Source organism: Ambystoma mexicanum, chromosome 5q, assembly GCF_040938575.1.
Source record: "Ambystoma mexicanum isolate Mex_15411 chromosome 5q, UKY_AmexF1_1, whole genome shotgun sequence".
NCBI classification, from domain to species: Eukaryota; Metazoa; Chordata; class Amphibia; order Caudata; family Ambystomatidae; genus Ambystoma; species Ambystoma mexicanum.
Genome location: NC_090933.1, coordinates 1275467947 through 1275485266, shown reverse-complemented (window position 1 = coordinate 1275485266; position 17320 = coordinate 1275467947). Strand labels below are relative to the sequence as shown.

Genomic DNA, 17320 nt, shown 5'->3' with positions numbered 1-17320 from the left:
TCACTACTTCCGAAACCTTAGCTTTGTAGTCAGTGAGGCTTGCTATAGATAACCAAGATTTATCACCTTAGTAAAGAAGGGGGTATCTGTATCAAATATTTTCAGACAAACACTGGAGTCTAGATAATTCTTGACCAGATGTTTTGGGCCAAACACCATGACTTCAGGCTTTTTTTTAGGTTGAGTTGAAGCTTGCTTTCAGTCATCCAGGCTTAAAGCGCATTGGCACATGCAATAATTTGGTCACTTGCTTCAGGTGCTGATTTTAATCTAACAGTATGTATCATCACAGGTATGATCGTGCAGGCCACATTTTAAGAAAATTGCCCTCAGAGGTCGGAGATGCACATTAAATAATATCTTGGATGACGACCCCTGCGGCACTCCCCATTGAACGGGGAGGTAATCGGAATAATACCCTATTTTGACTACATGAGGCCTATGCAGCAGAAATGAGGAAAACCATTTCAACGCATCGTCCGACACCTGAGCTGATAAGGTATCTCGACTCCCAGTCTGTCTTGCAACAACCCAGATACCACGGGACACAAACCTGTTGGGACAACAAGACCTACTGTGAGATTTGCTGTAGGGGATTCACAGGCTGTGAGTTTGAACCTTTCAGGGTGGACGGTTTCATCAAACTGGCAGAGACCCCAGGACAATGTGTAGACTACTTAACTATAGTCGCAGCAGCACTGGACCACCTCTCAGGAGCAGCACATGGCAGTGGATGCAGTGGTGTGACCAGGACACACTGCCCTTGGGAGTATCATGGGCAGACTTAAGGATCCAGCAGCACCTCCCTCGTGTTTAGACGGCCGCAGCAGGTTGGCGAGGGTCGCAGCAGAGCTCTGAGAGACAAAGTTCCAGTGCGGAGGAAGCAAGTAGCTTGTGCAAAACTGCTGTGCAGTGTCAGAGGTGTAGCCCAAATGCAGATACGATTGTGACCTTGGAACAGTGATTAATGCAGAGTAGGACTTCAGACTGGTCGGTTCAACTAGTCCAGTGGAGGTAGGCACCTGGTTCAGGACTTAAGTCAATTTGAAGACGGAGGTCCCGTTCATGGTGGTCGGCTTGGCCAATGCTGGTCGCAGCAGCAGTTCTCTGGTGTCTGTCCGTTGGACTCGGGTACTTGAATCTTGTAGCCTATGATCTCCAATGGCTCCAAGTCCCTCGTTTTATATAGATTGTGGGATAGGTGGCTGCCCCAAGCCATCTCTACAAGGGACCTGCTAGGGATGTCATTTCACCAAAATTCCAAGGGTAGCAGAAGGGGCATCACATGACCATTGACCTCTGATGACATCATAGGAATTGATGTAATTTGACCTCACCCCAAAGTGACATCACGGGAAGCGATGAAACACGACCTTTCACCCCTTGATAAAACAGGAAGTGGCATCATATAGCATTGCTCCCAAGTACACTACGAAAAATATGGTTACGATATCACTAATGTGATAAACATTTCATACAAGAACGGATCACCATATGTATTGTTAATCAGTGTGTATAGGCGCATATTATCAAATTACTGTGCATGCAAGTATACATCCAAGGCCAGATGATGTGTTATTATATAGCACTCACACTTTATATAAAACAAATATACATACAATATCACCCAACCTGTGTTGGTGCTCGTTTATCGACCTCAGAAGGATGAAAGGCTGAGTTGGCCTTGCTGGAATTCGAACCTGTAACCTGCAGATCACATACATACACACATCGCAGCAGTGTGCGCTCAATCCTATGAGCAATCTTACCGGCTATAGTAAAATGAGCAATTACATGTCTGTTCTCAAAGTCAAAAAGCAAATTACACTCTAGTGGATACTATTAAACTGGTAACTGAGATTTAACAGCAGGTTTGGTGCAAAGTTGGCCACATGTCAAGCCACCTTGGCTCTGCTGTTCATGCTTCAGAGGTTGGCAAAATAAGGAAAGCAGAGCACTCGCACGTCATCCAGTACTGTGGGCACTCGTTTTCTCATACATGCAAACAATCATCATGAACAGCATGCTAGGGTGATGGGAAAGATGGACACATTATTACAAAGCATTAATTTTGGCACAATGTCAAGTGCCACTTAGTGTGCTGTGATCGCATGTCTACACTGTACACACGATTTTAGGTACACAGATTCTGTCAAGTGACCGAGGGACTGAGATTGAATGTCTTGTGATGATCGTAACAGAGACCACGGCAGAAAAAACATGCTGTAACTGCAACTTGAGAAAAGCAAAATACATTGCCGAAATGGATGCTTATTCTACTCTAAATGCTTTTTGGATGTTTGTCTGCTTTGTGAATTTGAGGTGTTTAAGAACCGACTAAATCAGTGACTCGCCCCCTGAAGTGTGCCTGAAATAAACCTTTAATACGTCTAGCAATTATTGTATAGCATTCCATAAAGGCAAATTATTTATCACTGCTCAGAGTGTTACACTTGTGAAACGCCCTGTTTTTTTTTTTTTTTTAAAGATGCCTGAACAAGAATGCCAGCCACTCTAGAAATAGAGCCACTTGGCGCTGGCCACAGCCCAGGAGCATCCATAAAAAAGAGAATATTTTTTTATCTTGTTTTTTTACAGGTTGAAAGGGAGAACTCGGGTGTCACAGTTGCAACCCCTGGTGACCCCCAAATGACTTCCCTGGCGACCTGCAACTTTCAAATACGTAGAGTGCTGCCACCTCATTCTATCCAGCATTGGGATACACCCTGGTTGAACTGTGCATTGGAACTAGGCAGTCCCAAACCCCAATTTCAGCCAATACACTACCAACCCCCAACCTTCCCATCCCTAAATTTGAACTCTGCTGCATTGTCCTCTCCTCCTTAGACTTGCATTAAACTGTACTTTACATCAAGCCTTACTCCCGAGACTAAGCCTGACTGCTCAGTCACTTTATCTTTGAGAGTTGGGTCAAAGACGTAAGTCTAAGCTGGTTGCACCTTTACATTGGCTTCAAGTTGGCTTCCCAGAACTCTAAACTAAAGTAGGTTCTGAACAAACCTCTTAACAGTAACAGTGATATTTTGAACTAAGGACTGTCTTGTCATAGGCATTATGAAAACATAATATCCAGTTAAAGGTGTGGCTTACATGTTCATATTTAGGACTCAGAGTTCACGGTTTGATAGGAGATAATGGCAAAGGTTGAAGGCCCATCCCACTAATGGAGGCAGGTCTGATCTGCACCACATGTGCAGATGCTGCAACGATCAACTCCAGGGAAGGCCCCAGGAGACCCCAAGGAAGAATTCCTGAGTTCAGAAGATGGACCACGTAAGAAGGTGCAGGGCAGGCAGACCCCCAATGAAAGATGCCTGGCACCCAGAAAGGCTGGCGGTTAGTGCAGCACAACAAAAAGGGACTTTGCATAACAGCCATACCCCCTGGAATAGGTTGCTGGAACCGGGGGAGTGGTTCCTTTCAATCGGTTCTTGGTCTTATTTGGAGTGTTTTCACTCATTTTCTCATAGTATGTGTTTTTAGAAAGTACAGGAGCATGTATGCTCCTGATCTGCATGGGTGTTGCTCACCTTTGTTGAGGGAAACCACGAAGTAGATCAACCAGGGCATTAGGGTGGGTTTTAGGGTTTTAAACAACGTACCCCATTGTACCTTCTGATTTGTGTAGGCGCTGCTGGGTTATCCTGCATAGGAAACGATGGACCTGACGGACTGGCTTTTGATTAGCTCAGCGTAGGACGCTGGTTCTAAAGCTGGGCTCCCCAGTGTTAAATATAGGACCCAAAATTGGCACAACGCTAAAAATGACTTAACCTCAGATTCACTTTGGTGCCTTTGCCAAGGCAGGAAGTGTTTGGGCACTCCCAATTTTGTATCTTCAGCAATTTGTCACCTTTGGCTGCTAAGACTTGAAAGGTCAACGATGGTGGTTATTTTGTTCAGGTGGTCTGTATTTTGAGCTCGGTGGCAGTGAAAATGATTCTCAAGCAATGGCGACCGATTTGGAACTGCTGGCAAAGCTACTGTGGCAAAAAGGTGTAATACTGCTGGAGCAAGGGTATAGTGCAGCGGCCCGTTTCACTGAAGGGCCCACTGCTAATCCCGGTGATGGACTGTGTTCACCTGAGGCAGTTCAGTTAGGAGAGGGACTCCTGGCGTTGCATAGGATCATCAGGGGTATTCCCTGTTCTTTCTACAGTATCGCACACAAGCTCCTGCTTCTGGCTGGTGCTGATACTCCCTGTCATTACTCTGTTGGTACCGTTCTGTGACTAGCAGCAAGGTGTAGGGAGTGCAGGGGATTATGCAGGACTTGGCACTTGGGCAGCAGATCGCTGGTTCCTCCTTTGCCTTGGTCGGTATAAGTCTGTACCTGTAGATTCCAGAAAAAGTGTAATCCTCAGAGCAGTTCCTTTGTTTGGCTGTTTAGTGGTACAGACGAGTCTCTTCAGTGTAAGAGAACTTGTGGGGAGCTGCTGGTGATACTTTGCCAAGACAAATATTGCTGGTGAATGGGTTGCTGATGCAGCTCTGGTACCGTGATATGAATATGCTGGCCAGTGCAATACGATCTCCTTCAAGGCTCCAAGTTACTTTTGGCTTGTAGTTCAGTTCTTTGTCTCGGCTAGCAACCACATGCTTCAGGCTGTCAGTTGCTGATGCTCTTGTTGTCTTCTGACACTTTTTGTATCCTTTCTGCTCAAGGGCTGGGCAACGAGGCTTCTCTGACAGCAGGGACATTGAGCGTTTGCTGCTCTGCTCTGATCTGTCGGATCACTAGGTTTCGCTTGTTCCTTTGTTACCTCTGGTTAATTGGTGTCGGCAACTACTGAGCGGAGCTTCACTATCTGATCTGTTTGGGAAGAGTGGAGCAGCCAGCAGAGCTTGCTCATGTTTCCTGTTCTGCTAGTCATCTTCTGTGCTCTGCGTTTTGTCCCCAGGTTTGAGAAGTTAAGTATGTAGTCTCTGGGTTTAAGAATTTGGAGTTAAGTGGGTATTAAGGCAGTTTATGTAACATCTTGAGAGAACTGCGACCACTGACCGTAAATCCCTCCTAACGTAATTAACTTAAAGTGACAAGGCTGAACCCTCAGGTACGCGTAGCAGGTCGACACAGGTCCCATTAGTCCACACACATCTTGAAATTACACTACTCTATACTGAAAATCTTTTTACAGGTCAAATAACATTTATCTGGTGAAAGAAGTGCTTATGGTATAATTCATATAAAAACAACCATGTACGTACAGGGATTCGTTTCCAGGTGCATTTCACAGGATCCCGTGTCTGGGAATTTGCACCCTGAGACAGCAACGATCCAGAAAAAAAACAAAGGACCTTCCCACAATGTTGACTTTCAACCCTGAAGTGAAGATCTCGGCAAGGAAGACCAGGCAAATGCAAAGGAACTCACGGATATGGCTCCCTGTGGCTCCGTGGGCACAGGATGAGGGCCGCGCAGCAGCAAAGGATCCCGGGATGGGGACAACTAGGGGCACCGTGGACATCCTAGGCAGAAGATCTGGCTGGGTGGTGAAGTCAAAGCGCTGGTCTGGACAACGGAAGTGACCCACAGCCAAACTGTTAATCCTAGCGTTAAATGGCAGGATGCCACTGTAAATGGCCCAGAAAGCAGTTCCAAAGTAGTATGCTCGACCCAGCAGACATGCGGAGGCAGTAGGAAGCCCGGACTGAACCTTCAGGAGCTAACTGGGATATGCCCAAGCACTGTACCAAGCTAGTATGGCCAAGTGAGGGCTTTAAATGGCAAGACGCGGTGGGAAAAACCCTTGGTAAGGAAGACCAGTCGATGACTAGGGAACCCAGGCAGCATAACAGGAATCTGAGAGGGGGGAAGCAGGAAACGGTAGGGGCCTTAAATCCACTGCAAACATGACTGACCAAAAGCCGGCCCACAAACCACTAGAGGTGTTTGACAGCAAATTGCCAGATTACGGACCACTCTGGTCTGTCCGTATGACTTCCACTTGGCCAAATCCACCCCCACAGAAAGGGAGAGTTCAAGGATTTATGACTGGCCAAAACCAGTTAAACCAATATGGAGGCTGCCATTGTGGGCTCACCAAGATCCTGCATGGTCATTACCGCCATTATGATTTCCCTGAACAAAGAAGCCTAAACTTCAAAAAGTGCACTGGTGCCCCACTGTCTACCAAAAAGGCACATTGGGGTACAAACATGCTAAAATGGCGTGCACCTTTTGGCGAAGCCAAAGTATAGCTACCACCAACCTACTTCCATAAACCTATTTAGGGTGATATAATCCTTGTAGGCCAAAAATTGGGTCCCTCTGGAACGGAGTGCCTCAGGGGCGACCCAATACCACATACCTTAATGTGCATAACGCACAGGGCAATCAGCGGACAAGGTGCAGAATTCCTACAAAAGAAAATAAGTCTACAAACCAACGAGACCCTTCCGATCGAGCAACGAAATGCGCCTGGAACTCAAACCATACATCAAGAAAAGACTTGGAGGCACCTCCTCTACCACATAGCCGCAAAAACCTGGAACAACATCCCAAAGGAAATAAACACTGAAGATCACCTAAAATTCAGGAAATCTCTAAAAACCTGCCTCTACAACACCACAGACTAAACCTGAAAAACGAAACTGGTAAAAAGGATAACTAAACTTAAAAGACAAGGACATCCCTGACGGGGGAGAGTAAAGCCCACGGCAGCTGAACGGGTGACACCGGATAGACGGGAACACAGGTGGCACGCACGGAGACTGAGTCAACTAACCCAGACAATCCCACCAAAACTTTGGCCCGCCCCTTGATTTAATTACCGCCAGGTACCACATTGGTGTGGAATTATCAAGACATTGACAATCTCCCCACTACCTGAGAGGTTGTCTTTGGCAGATGCACTGGCCACTACAGTCTAAATGGAGGATAAGGGGAGCTAAGAGAGAGCATGTTAGAGGCGGGGACTGGAGGAGTATTGTAAGAGGATTCAATTCAACACTACAGCTAAGTCAACGCCTAGTCTATAATACTGAATGAACGCCTAGTCTATAATACTGAATGAAAACCCTTATTGATATAATTTTATGTCCAGTTCGTGCGTTCTGGATGACTACCCTTATATAACACCCCTCTCTTTGAATAACCCTGACCCCACTGAGCCGAGAAGTAGTTCTGTTTTGCAAGTTAAAAGGTTTAATTGATAATTGAAACAATATATATATATCACGCTTTATAATAAATTAATAATTGAATAGCACACTTAATCTGATATGATAAAGATTAACAACGGAGAATCTGGCACTAGCACACTTCTTTATAATCACTAAGGAGTTGACATGAAATGGATAAGATAGCAACAATACTTTTATGGTTTCAAATGAATGCAATGTGGAATGAAATGCAGTACAGAAAATAACTTGATAGGATTTCAGCAAAAGACAATGTAATCACTTTCTTGGACAATTCACCCCCCCCTTTTTATGCAATGCAAGGAAATGGAGGGAAGCACACAGTTCTCAGAAATGCAATCAAATGTGATTCAGTTCACCCAGCAACTTAGACTACAGACGTTGAAAACACAGGCCCAAAAATGCTTTTATATGTGCTGGTAATGAAGTGAAAAATATGCTAAAATGCTTTTAATTCCCTCTAGGAGGTTCAGGGTGAGTGAAATCAAGTTAATATTAGTCCAAGCTCGCTTTAGCAAGGATCTAGGGTGTAACTAGCAGGTTAAACGAATTTTTGGCAAATGAAAGGCAAGCAGCTTCTGTTTTCACACGTTGAGAAATTTGCAAATCGCGGCAAAATTCGCGAATGCGTGTTCCGCGATTACAGAGGAACTACAAGGACTATCACTCTCGTTTTGGGGTCCTAAGAAAGCCTAGGATCTCAGCTTCCAGATGAAAGTTACTGCAAGTCTCTAGCACAAACGGTCACGGAGATATGAGCGATTAAATAAAGGTCGTTTTTCAGATTTGAAATTTTAAAGTTCAAAAAGACAAGTGCAGCTTGCAACTAGAAAATGACAAGTGACAGCTTTGCAAATGACAGGTGACGGTTAAGAGACAGTTCTACTTAGATTAAAATAGGATTGAATTATATTATTTTAACTAAGAGATTGGTTCTGCACAGTTTTGCTAGGTACTCACACTATATTTAGAAATATGCCTTGCCACGGATCTGGTCAGGTTTTGGACTGCACTCCGGTTCAGCTCTCTGCACTTCACAGTGATCTGGGTCAGCTCTCTCTGGTTCTGCTAACAGGTCAGCTCTACTCTGCTGGTCTGGTCTGGGTCTCTAGTTCTGGATAGATTGAAGTCTCTAGGTTAGCTCTCTGGAGGTTTGATGGAGGTAATGTATGGAATTTTGGCAGAGCTTCCAGCTGCAAATGGATTTGAAGGTCCCCATCTGTCCTGTCTCTCTGCCTTTATGTGTTTTGAAATGGGTGTGTGTGAGCATCACTAGACCCTACCCCTCTCCACTTGCCATTGGTCACATTTCCATTTCTCACTTGATTGGGGAAAAAACTGTGAGTCAGAGCGAGGTCATTTTATGGCTTGCAGAGAGGACACTCCCCTGTCAAATTGAACACAATCTATATTTGATATAAAAAGACATATTTGCACAGGTAAACATTTGTTTAAAATTACATGCACCCCTCACATATCACAGTAGGTATCCCCTGTTCAAACTCTGCTCTTCCTGAGAGCTTGCATTCAGAAATGGCAATATTTTGCACTTTTTAACTGATTTTGCAATTCCGGACATTAACCCAAATTTACACACATGTGCGCAAGGAGTTATGACATTAGTTGATGAAGTGTCAGATTTTTCACATGCACACATTTTGAGTAATATCCTCTTAACTGCTAGTTTGCCCCCCAGAACATCACACAAATTGGAGTTTGGGCTTGAATTGAAGGTACATTTTTTAAATTAAGGCTCTCAAAGTTATACATTTCTGTCATTTGATTACAAAGAGTTATCAGTGTTTCTGTAAAATATATATTTTTCTTTCAATTCAGTTCTCAGAGTGTTGGAGTCCGCCTCCAAGACTTAGGTGGGTCAGTCCTCTGGGTAGGCAGGGCTTTGTTGACATTAAACAGTCAAAATCAACATATTCCTTTCAGAGGAAAGGGGCCATTGTGTGGTCTCTGGGAAGCTCCCAGCCAGTCTGCCTTCTATCAATCAAGAGGTCATGTGAGATTCTAACTCCTGGTGTGAAGCTCTGGAGGTGAGAGGATTTCCCAGGCTTCAGGCCTCTGGGAACAGCATGTGGCTAATTTTTAATTAAAAAGCAGCCTTTGAAGTCAGCTGAGTCAAATCCCTTTGTCAGCAACTGCACTCAGTTCTCCTGTCAGAGTTTAGACCGCTAGCGCCCCCTTGAGGATTTTGTTGGTACTGCATGCAATTTTGGGATTTTCTTGGATTAATGCATTCTAAACAGGAATGGTTCTTACATGGTAGTAAATCCTTGCTTAACATTGTTTTGATGGGGCTCCTTACAGTAAAATGGTTATGTGGAACCCCACAAAAGGGTTGAATCTTTAAAGTGGTCCAATGAGTCACGATTTCAGCAACTTTTTGACATCAGTAACAGTGGATTTTGTTAACAAAGACCTTTCTTTACACTGGTGGGTGGCAAGTTAGGTAACCATTTTGGTGTGCGCACAACTGCGCAGCTCTCCTGGATTCTGGGATGAAATAATGGGCGGCGACAGCGCATCCCCATCTTTACCCACTCCAATGATTTATTTTTGTTCTGGGGTAAAATGATGGGCAGCGACAGCTTAATCCCCACATTTACCCCGTCTAATGATTCCACATGGGTCAAAACCCTCCACAGTATGGAACCTGTATGCCAGTCCGACCCAGATCAGGACAGAGCCGCAATAGGGGAGACTACGCAAGCCGAGCGCTTCAATTCAGGATAGAGACGCAAACTAACCAACCCTACTAACAATTTCCCTTTCTGCATACACCTCTCAAACTCCAAACCAAACACAACCAAAACCTACAGCACAACAAACCGCACAAACTTCACTACATTGCAACAACAAAACAAAAACACACACAGCCTTGCACAACAGTACACGACGACTACCGGCCGCAAACACCCCAGGCCCAGCCAACGGACCCACCGGGCTGAGGCCGCCAACAGCACATCACTGCTCTCTTGTACTTTTCCTGCTTCCTCCCACTAACTCAACCTCCCCTCTTTCAGAGCCGCCAGAGCGCTAAGGGACCACTACAGTGGTGATGGTCCGCGGTACAAATGTCCTTTAACATTAACCTTAAATAAGGTAGAACGTGTTGTAGTGACAGGAGGACATCCACCAAAAAGAAATTTGTGATACAAAAAAATAAAGGGGGGGGGGGGAAGCAAAGTTGAATGGCCCTAGAATCCCCCAAAATGGGAATTATTTCTTAACAGTGGGTAACTCTCTACCCAATCAAAGGGTTGCATTAATGCAAGCCCTTGTCAGCAATCAATCTCTGGGGGTGGGAGAACCTCATTTGACCTACCACAGGGTTGTTGCCAGGCTTTCTCCAAGTTTAGATTCAGACATTGAATTCAGGCCCGATTCACCAACTGGGTTTATTGGGTCCTAGCAATTGTAGCAGGAAGCCAGCCGCGACAGCTGCATCTGTAATCCACTCAGTGGATTTACAGAGACGCTCCTCCTACGTTCACCCCACGGTAAAGCTGTACCCTATTAGAATCAAACAAAGGCTGTCAGTAACGAGTGCAGTCTCAAATTTGTGGAAAACACACATAGGGAACCAGGTTGTATGGAGGCACCCTTACCCTGAGGGAGCTAAGGTGTCTCAGGGGGTACCGATGGTATGGGTGTCCCTATTGAGACCTCAGGGGAGTTCACGTCAGAGAAAACAGGAATAGGAGGTGGCTCCTCTGTAGTGGTGAAGGCTAGCTTTCTGTGCATTCTGTATTGTGCATATAGTGGGGGAGGTTAACCTTATTTGTGTACTTTGCTGGGTGAGGCTATCTTAATGATTATCCTGTGGTGGAGGAGTTTCCTCCGGTTCTCATGAGGTTTGCTTTGGGCTGGTATTGCAATGGGCAATCTTCTCCTCCTGTCAATAGGGAATGCTAGTTCCCTCTTTGGCTGGGGTTTGAAGAACTGATCTGGCTTGATGTTGCAAAAGTATGTACATTTTTTTCAATTTGATGCCTCGGCTTGAACTGTCTCATGCAATGCTTTTGAAAGGTTTATTCTGTGTATTTGCATCCCAATCTTTCTTACATCTCCATTTTCCTTTGCTTTCTTCCCCCTGCTTTTATCCCTCTTTTCCCATCTTATGAATCCGCCACATGTCCTGTACACCTGGCTGCAACAAGCAGTTCTCTTTCATTCCTCGTCAAGTTAGAACAGCTGGACCTCGGCAGCAATGACCTGGAAGTCCTGGTAAGAAATGAACCCTTGTCACTCTGTACACTAATTGGAGCTCTGTGTATCCTGTTTCTTTAAATAAGAAGCGATTGCATGTTATTTTCATGGTTATTTGGGTTATGTTGCACATGAGATCTCATGATAATTAGATGATGATTTGGGGATCCTTTTTGCAGCTGTAGGTATTTCTAGCCAATTAAGGAGGGAGTGCAAAGTCTGAGTACCAAAAGTACCATGTCAAGTATGTTATGTTAACGGATTTTATACAGTGCACTATCACCACCTGCGTGATCCCTTCGCGATCTGGCAGTTCTGTAAAGCAAGGGGTAAGGTATGGGGGGTTAAGTTAGTCGGACTGAGCAGGAAAAGAGCCAGAGAGGTGTTGTGCTGTTGGCAGCTTCAGTTTGGTTTACACCATTCACTGAGCGTAGGTGTGGAAGTGGGAAGCAGGCCAGAATGGGGGAGGCTATGTGGGAGACAGATAGGCACAGAGTCAGGCGAGGGAGGAGGGGCACAGAGGCTGAGAGGCCAGGAGAGAGAAGCAGGGGAAGAAAAGCCAGAGGTCAGGAGACCCACAGGTGAAAATAGAGCAGGGTTGGGGACAAAGGGAACCAGGGGAGAAGGATAAGGCCAGATAGGAGGAAGGGTAGCTGCCAGAAGGGCTTCTGCAGCTTCTACCCCCAACCCACATCAGCACACCACACCACACCGCCAGCAGCCAAGGAAAAAAGGCAGAGCAGTCCCAGTCCTTTCTCCACAGGCTTATACAAGGCTGTTCCCATCCACTACAGGGCCGGCCTTCCACTCGGGCAAGTGTTTGTTTGGGCAAGTGTTGCCAGGGTTGTTTCTAGGGCCAGTCCCCTCACCCAGGCAAGTGTTTGTTTGGCTGTTGCTAGGACATGTTGTGTGATTCCCAGGTCAGGGGAGTTGAGCCCAGAGGTGTGGAAGTTAACTGTAGGATACAGTGCAGGGCAGTTGGGCCCAAAGGGGGGGTTACTTGTTGGACTAGGGAATGGAGGAGGGTCCCAGAACAGGGACAAGCTTGGTGACTCAGGATAATTACCGGGTGGGCCTGCCAGAGCCCCCCTCTCCGAAACCTCCCCCCACTGTAACTGGGTCTCAGGAGAGCAGAGTAAAGATTCAGCCCTAGATGGCAGAACAGGTTTTTCGACAATGGGAGTTGGCAGGCTCACTGTCCAGTGTGCCAGAATAAAGTACAAAATATAGTGACCAGGCAATGTGGGGACTAAGCACAGGGTATACAGGACAAATTGCATGCACAGGGAACTTGACAGAAATGTACATGAAGCATATGTTGATGGGGGGTGGGGGGAACGGAGGGGGAAGTCAGCCGGTTTGCTTGCTTTTCAGGGCCGCTGGAGCCGCAAAGCAGGAAACATGTTCTTTAACGGATCATGGCTTGGGTACACAACACCCCCACCCACACAGTGCAGGGGACACAGAGGAAAATGGATTTGGGAACATAACTCACCCAATACTTTGGAAAATGAAGTTGTGCAATAAATTGAATAGTTATGTTAATGTTAAAAGATATTTGTACCGTGTACTATCACCACCGGACTGGTCCCCCGGCACTCTGGTGGTTCTGAAAAAAGAAGGCGTGGGGGGGAGTTGGTGGGGATGAGCTGGAGAAGTGCAAGAGAGCAGTGATGTGCTGTTGGCGGCCTCAGCCCGGAATTCCGTTGACTGGGCTTGGTGTGTTATACTGTCGGAAGAAGTCGTGTGCTGTTGTGCGGATCTGTGTGTGCTTTTTGTTGTTGCAGTGTAGTGAAGTTTGTGCGGATTGTTGTAAGTTTGTGGTTGTTTGGTTAGAAATTGAGAGGTGTATGGAGAGGGTGAAGTTGTTAGTGGGTTTGTTAGTTGGCTTTCCTGTCTTGAAGTGAGGCGCTGAATTTCCGTATTTCTAATCGGGTGTGGTTTGTCGGGGTCTCTGTCTGTCCAGCTCAGGGGCTGTACGACACTCACGGTCCCTTGGGATCCGTTCATATGCATAACCTTGCCGAAGCTGGGCATCCGGCTGCCTACGTGGCCCCTGTTTGTATGCGGGCAGGAAGGCTGTTGTGCGTCCCTTGCAGTCTAGCCCAGAAAGCTTTACTAATCTAGTAGGAGGGCGGCATCGGTAAGCCTGGGTTTACTACCTCCATGTATTGAGGCCTGCTCGGCATTCATCCTATTCGGTTGCTCATTCATGTTACCGCTCCTACCCCCTTTGGTATGTAGCAATGCTAACGCTTGCACTTGTGTCCAGGGACGGCGTCTGCCTTCATTCACAACTCTTTGGTCCATGCCCCTGCCTGCATCCTCGGCTTAATTAGTGTGGCAAGTGCCAATGTTCACCCAACTTTATACACGTATGATCTATAGAAACATTTAGCGAGCAGGTGATGTTTGTTCGCTGGGAGTTGGCTAGGGACGCTGGATTCTGTCCTTATGGGTGTCGTCTTTCGTTGTAGTGAGTTTCTTTATTTGGTTCTAAATGTTGTCATCCTAGATTTGTCAACCCTTTCATTGTGTTTCTCGTTTGGTGTTTTTGGTTTTTCAGTTTGCATCTGATGTTGAAAAGCCAGGTTTTTATTAATTTTCTGAATTGTAGTTGGTCTTTAGTGTTTCTTATTTCTTATTATAGAAATTGTCAGTGGTGATACCTTCTCCATCCCCTGTGTTTAGACTAATGGATGTCTACATTGCTTTAACTACTGGCACATCCCGGTGTGCAGCAGCCATCTCCTCCATGGGCCCTTTGAGGGGGCACCTGTGCCCTTGAGCTCCAGGGGCTTCGTGGTCTATCTGTTTGGTCGCCACTTTATCCCCTTTAATTCTAATTCCCTCTGTCTGTGGTTCAATTAGGTCGGTCCCATGGCTCTTCTTTGTTTCCGGTCGGACCCTCTATGGGAACAGCTTCACCTGTGTCGGTCTCCCATTTGGAGGCCTCTCTACTTCCCTGCATTTCGTTGTGGTCAGGCCTATGCCCCCGTCTTTCCATTTGTGTGTTTGTTCCATGCGGCATGGGTGTTGCTCATTCGTTTTCGTCCCGTTCTGAGTTGAAGAGCCAGGTTTTTAGAAGTTTTCAGAATTTTAGATGGTCCTTCATGGTTCGTATTTCTTTGGGGAGGGCGTTCCAAAGTGTAACAGCTAAGCAAGAGAAGGTTGATCCACTGAGTTTTCTCTGTGTAAGGTTTAGGTACCAGGAGGATGTCGTTGCTGTATCGGAGTGTTCTGGTTGGCTGGTAAATGGTTGTGGATTACTCTGTTATGCACATTGTTTTTAATGTAATTCGTTTTTTGACTGGCAGCCAATGTTTCATCTTTAGCGCTGGAATAATGTGGTCCCTTCCTGAGAGTTTGAGGAGACGTCTGGCAGCTGCGTTCTGTATATGTTGCAGTTTCGTCAGTAAATAATCCGGCATTCTGAGGTACATGCTGTTGGCGTAGTCTATCCTGGACATGTTGAGGCAGATGATGGCCAAAGTTTTGTGCTTGAAGGAGAGAAATGGTAGAATATTTGTTATCGTTAGATTGCACTGATAGGCCTCTCTCCCACTATACAGGTCTCTCAAATTTTAGCAGGGGCTATGTCTCCAAACTCCCTTGTATGACGTTTAGATCGCACTGATGGGCCTCTCAAATTTAGCAGGGGTTCTGTCTCCAAATTGCACTGTATAATGTTTAGATTGCACTAAAAGGCCACTTTCCTACTGTACAGGTCTCTCAAACCTAGCAGGGGTTCTGTCTCCAAACAGCATTGTGTGACGTTTAGATTGCACTGATGGGACTCTCTCCCACTATACAGGTCTCTCAAATAACCTAACTGCGCTTAGTTCATTACTCTCTAAAACCCGGAAACCCACCACAACCTAACTCAATTAAGTCCAATTCCAGCGGACCGTTCACATCCTAATCCCCCCCTGACAGTGCACCCTTAGGAAACACACCTACCCACCGACAGAAAAGCAACACTGAGCCAGAGTACACCCCAGCGTATCCATAGAAAGAAAAAACTGAGGTCACTGCAACAGCACAACACAGCATAGAGGACCAGTTACCGTACCACACCTGCACTTAAACTGGAATATGGCCCGATCCAGACAAGGACGCAGAGAAAGAGAACAAGATCGTGCAACAAGAGACGCAAACACACAACACTAACAGAACCCACGAGAAGCAGCCCCATTGGAAGGAAACACGCCTAACACAGCCATAACCGGAACAAAATCTACAAGAGAAAAATCCTTATACCTCACACCCTACTCCCAACAACCACGGTACACCGACACCCCAACACGGAAACCTCGAAACAGGCAAATAAAAACTTCCTGAAACATGCACAAGTAAGATGGGAGCACTCAACAAGAGTGGGAGGGCTCTGACCTCATTACCCCTTACATCAGAAGAACAGAGGGGCAACATCAATTTCCACTACATCACGCACAATACGGCGAAGCACCAACAATTCTACCAACCACCCAGCAATCGGACTCAATGAAGAAACCACCGCTGATCCTCATCCGAACACCATCACAGCAGAGACACAGACTAATCACCCTGGTTATCAACTTAATGGACCGCTTCAATGAAGAAGCAGCCGTCGCCGTTCTTCATCCTACCGACATCAACGTGGAAACACCACGAATGGACAATTACAAACCTGAACAAATAACCTCAAAACAAAATCTCACACAAACTCCACTGTAACCTAGTAAACGCAAGGTCAATGTGCAAACATTCAACTGAAAAATACGACCTGTCAGAAGGAGGCATAGACATCCTATTTGTAACCGAAACATGGCTAGACGACAACTACAAGATCACCCTCAACTGCCTGCCTGAAAACTTCAAATGCATCCAAACGGACAGAAAATCCAAAAGAGGAGGGGGCGGGGGCGCTAGCGATCGTCCACAAGGAACTTCTGGCCATCAAATTGGAAGATCCACTAAACATCGGGAAATGCGAATCCTTAATACTACGACTTTCAGTAAATCCCAAAACTAACCTGAAATTCATCCTGATATACAGACCACCAACCTACGATGCGACTTTCATAGACGCTTTCACGGAAGCAATCACCATCCTAGCCATCAAATACAACCATCTGATCATCCTCGGAGACTTCAACATTTGGTTCGACGAAGAAACCGCAACTATACAAAAATCCTTAACCGCCCAACTAGCAGCCATGAACCTACAACAACTAGTCAAAGGAGCAACCCACTCAGCAGGGCACACACTTGACGCAATCTTCGCCAACAAGGAACTTATCACCACGGCACCCCCAATTCAAATACTTTGGAGCGACCACCTCATCATTCTATTCATAATCACAACGGCTGCTGCAACTAAAAAGCAACCAGAAAAAAGACCCATCATGATGAAAAGAAATTGGAGAACCATAAAAAACTCCAACCTAACCGAGCTCCTAGAACTCAGCAAACCACAAGCATCAACCATGAAGAAGCATACCTAGCCAAAAAAGTTGCCCTACTTCATACCTGGATCGCAACAACCCTAGATGACATCGCCAAAGAAAAGCCCTTCACCCCATCACGTGAGAAAACGAAACCAAAATGATTCACCCCACTACTCAACGCCATGAAAAGAAAAAAACGAAAACTAGAATCTGAACGGAGGGCCAACAACACCACTGCAAACAAATTGAAATTCCTAAAACAGATCCGCTTATACAAAAAGGAAATACGAAAAAGCGAAGAGGAAACATTACGACAACCGAATCTTCAGAGCACCAAATGCCCAAAAAGAACTATTCAAAATCATAAACAAAATAAAAAACCCACCGGGCTGCAATAACACGCCAATTCTATCAATGAAACTCTGCGAGGATGTCGGAGACCACTTCAAAAACAAAATAACCTCCATCCAACACACCATACAAAACAGACCAAGCGATCACAATTC

The 17320-nt window shown here is 45.8% G+C and overlaps 1 protein-coding gene across 27 annotated transcripts in view; it reads left to right on the top strand.

The window, feature by feature from the left end:
- The window catches only part of SCRIB (scribble planar cell polarity protein), a 1329907-nt gene that overhangs the window by 336609 nt on the left and 975978 nt on the right, over nt 1-17320 (top strand). For all 27 annotated transcript variants that reach the window (XR_011278687.1, XM_069621824.1, XM_069621823.1 and 24 more), the window contains exon 6: nt 11340-11403. Coding sequence is in view for 26 of the 27 variants with exons in the window: in XM_069621824.1 (XP_069477925.1) it covers nt 11340-11403 (64 nt within the window). In the remaining variant the exon portion in view is untranslated. The remainder of the gene's footprint in view (nt 1-11339; nt 11404-17320) is intronic.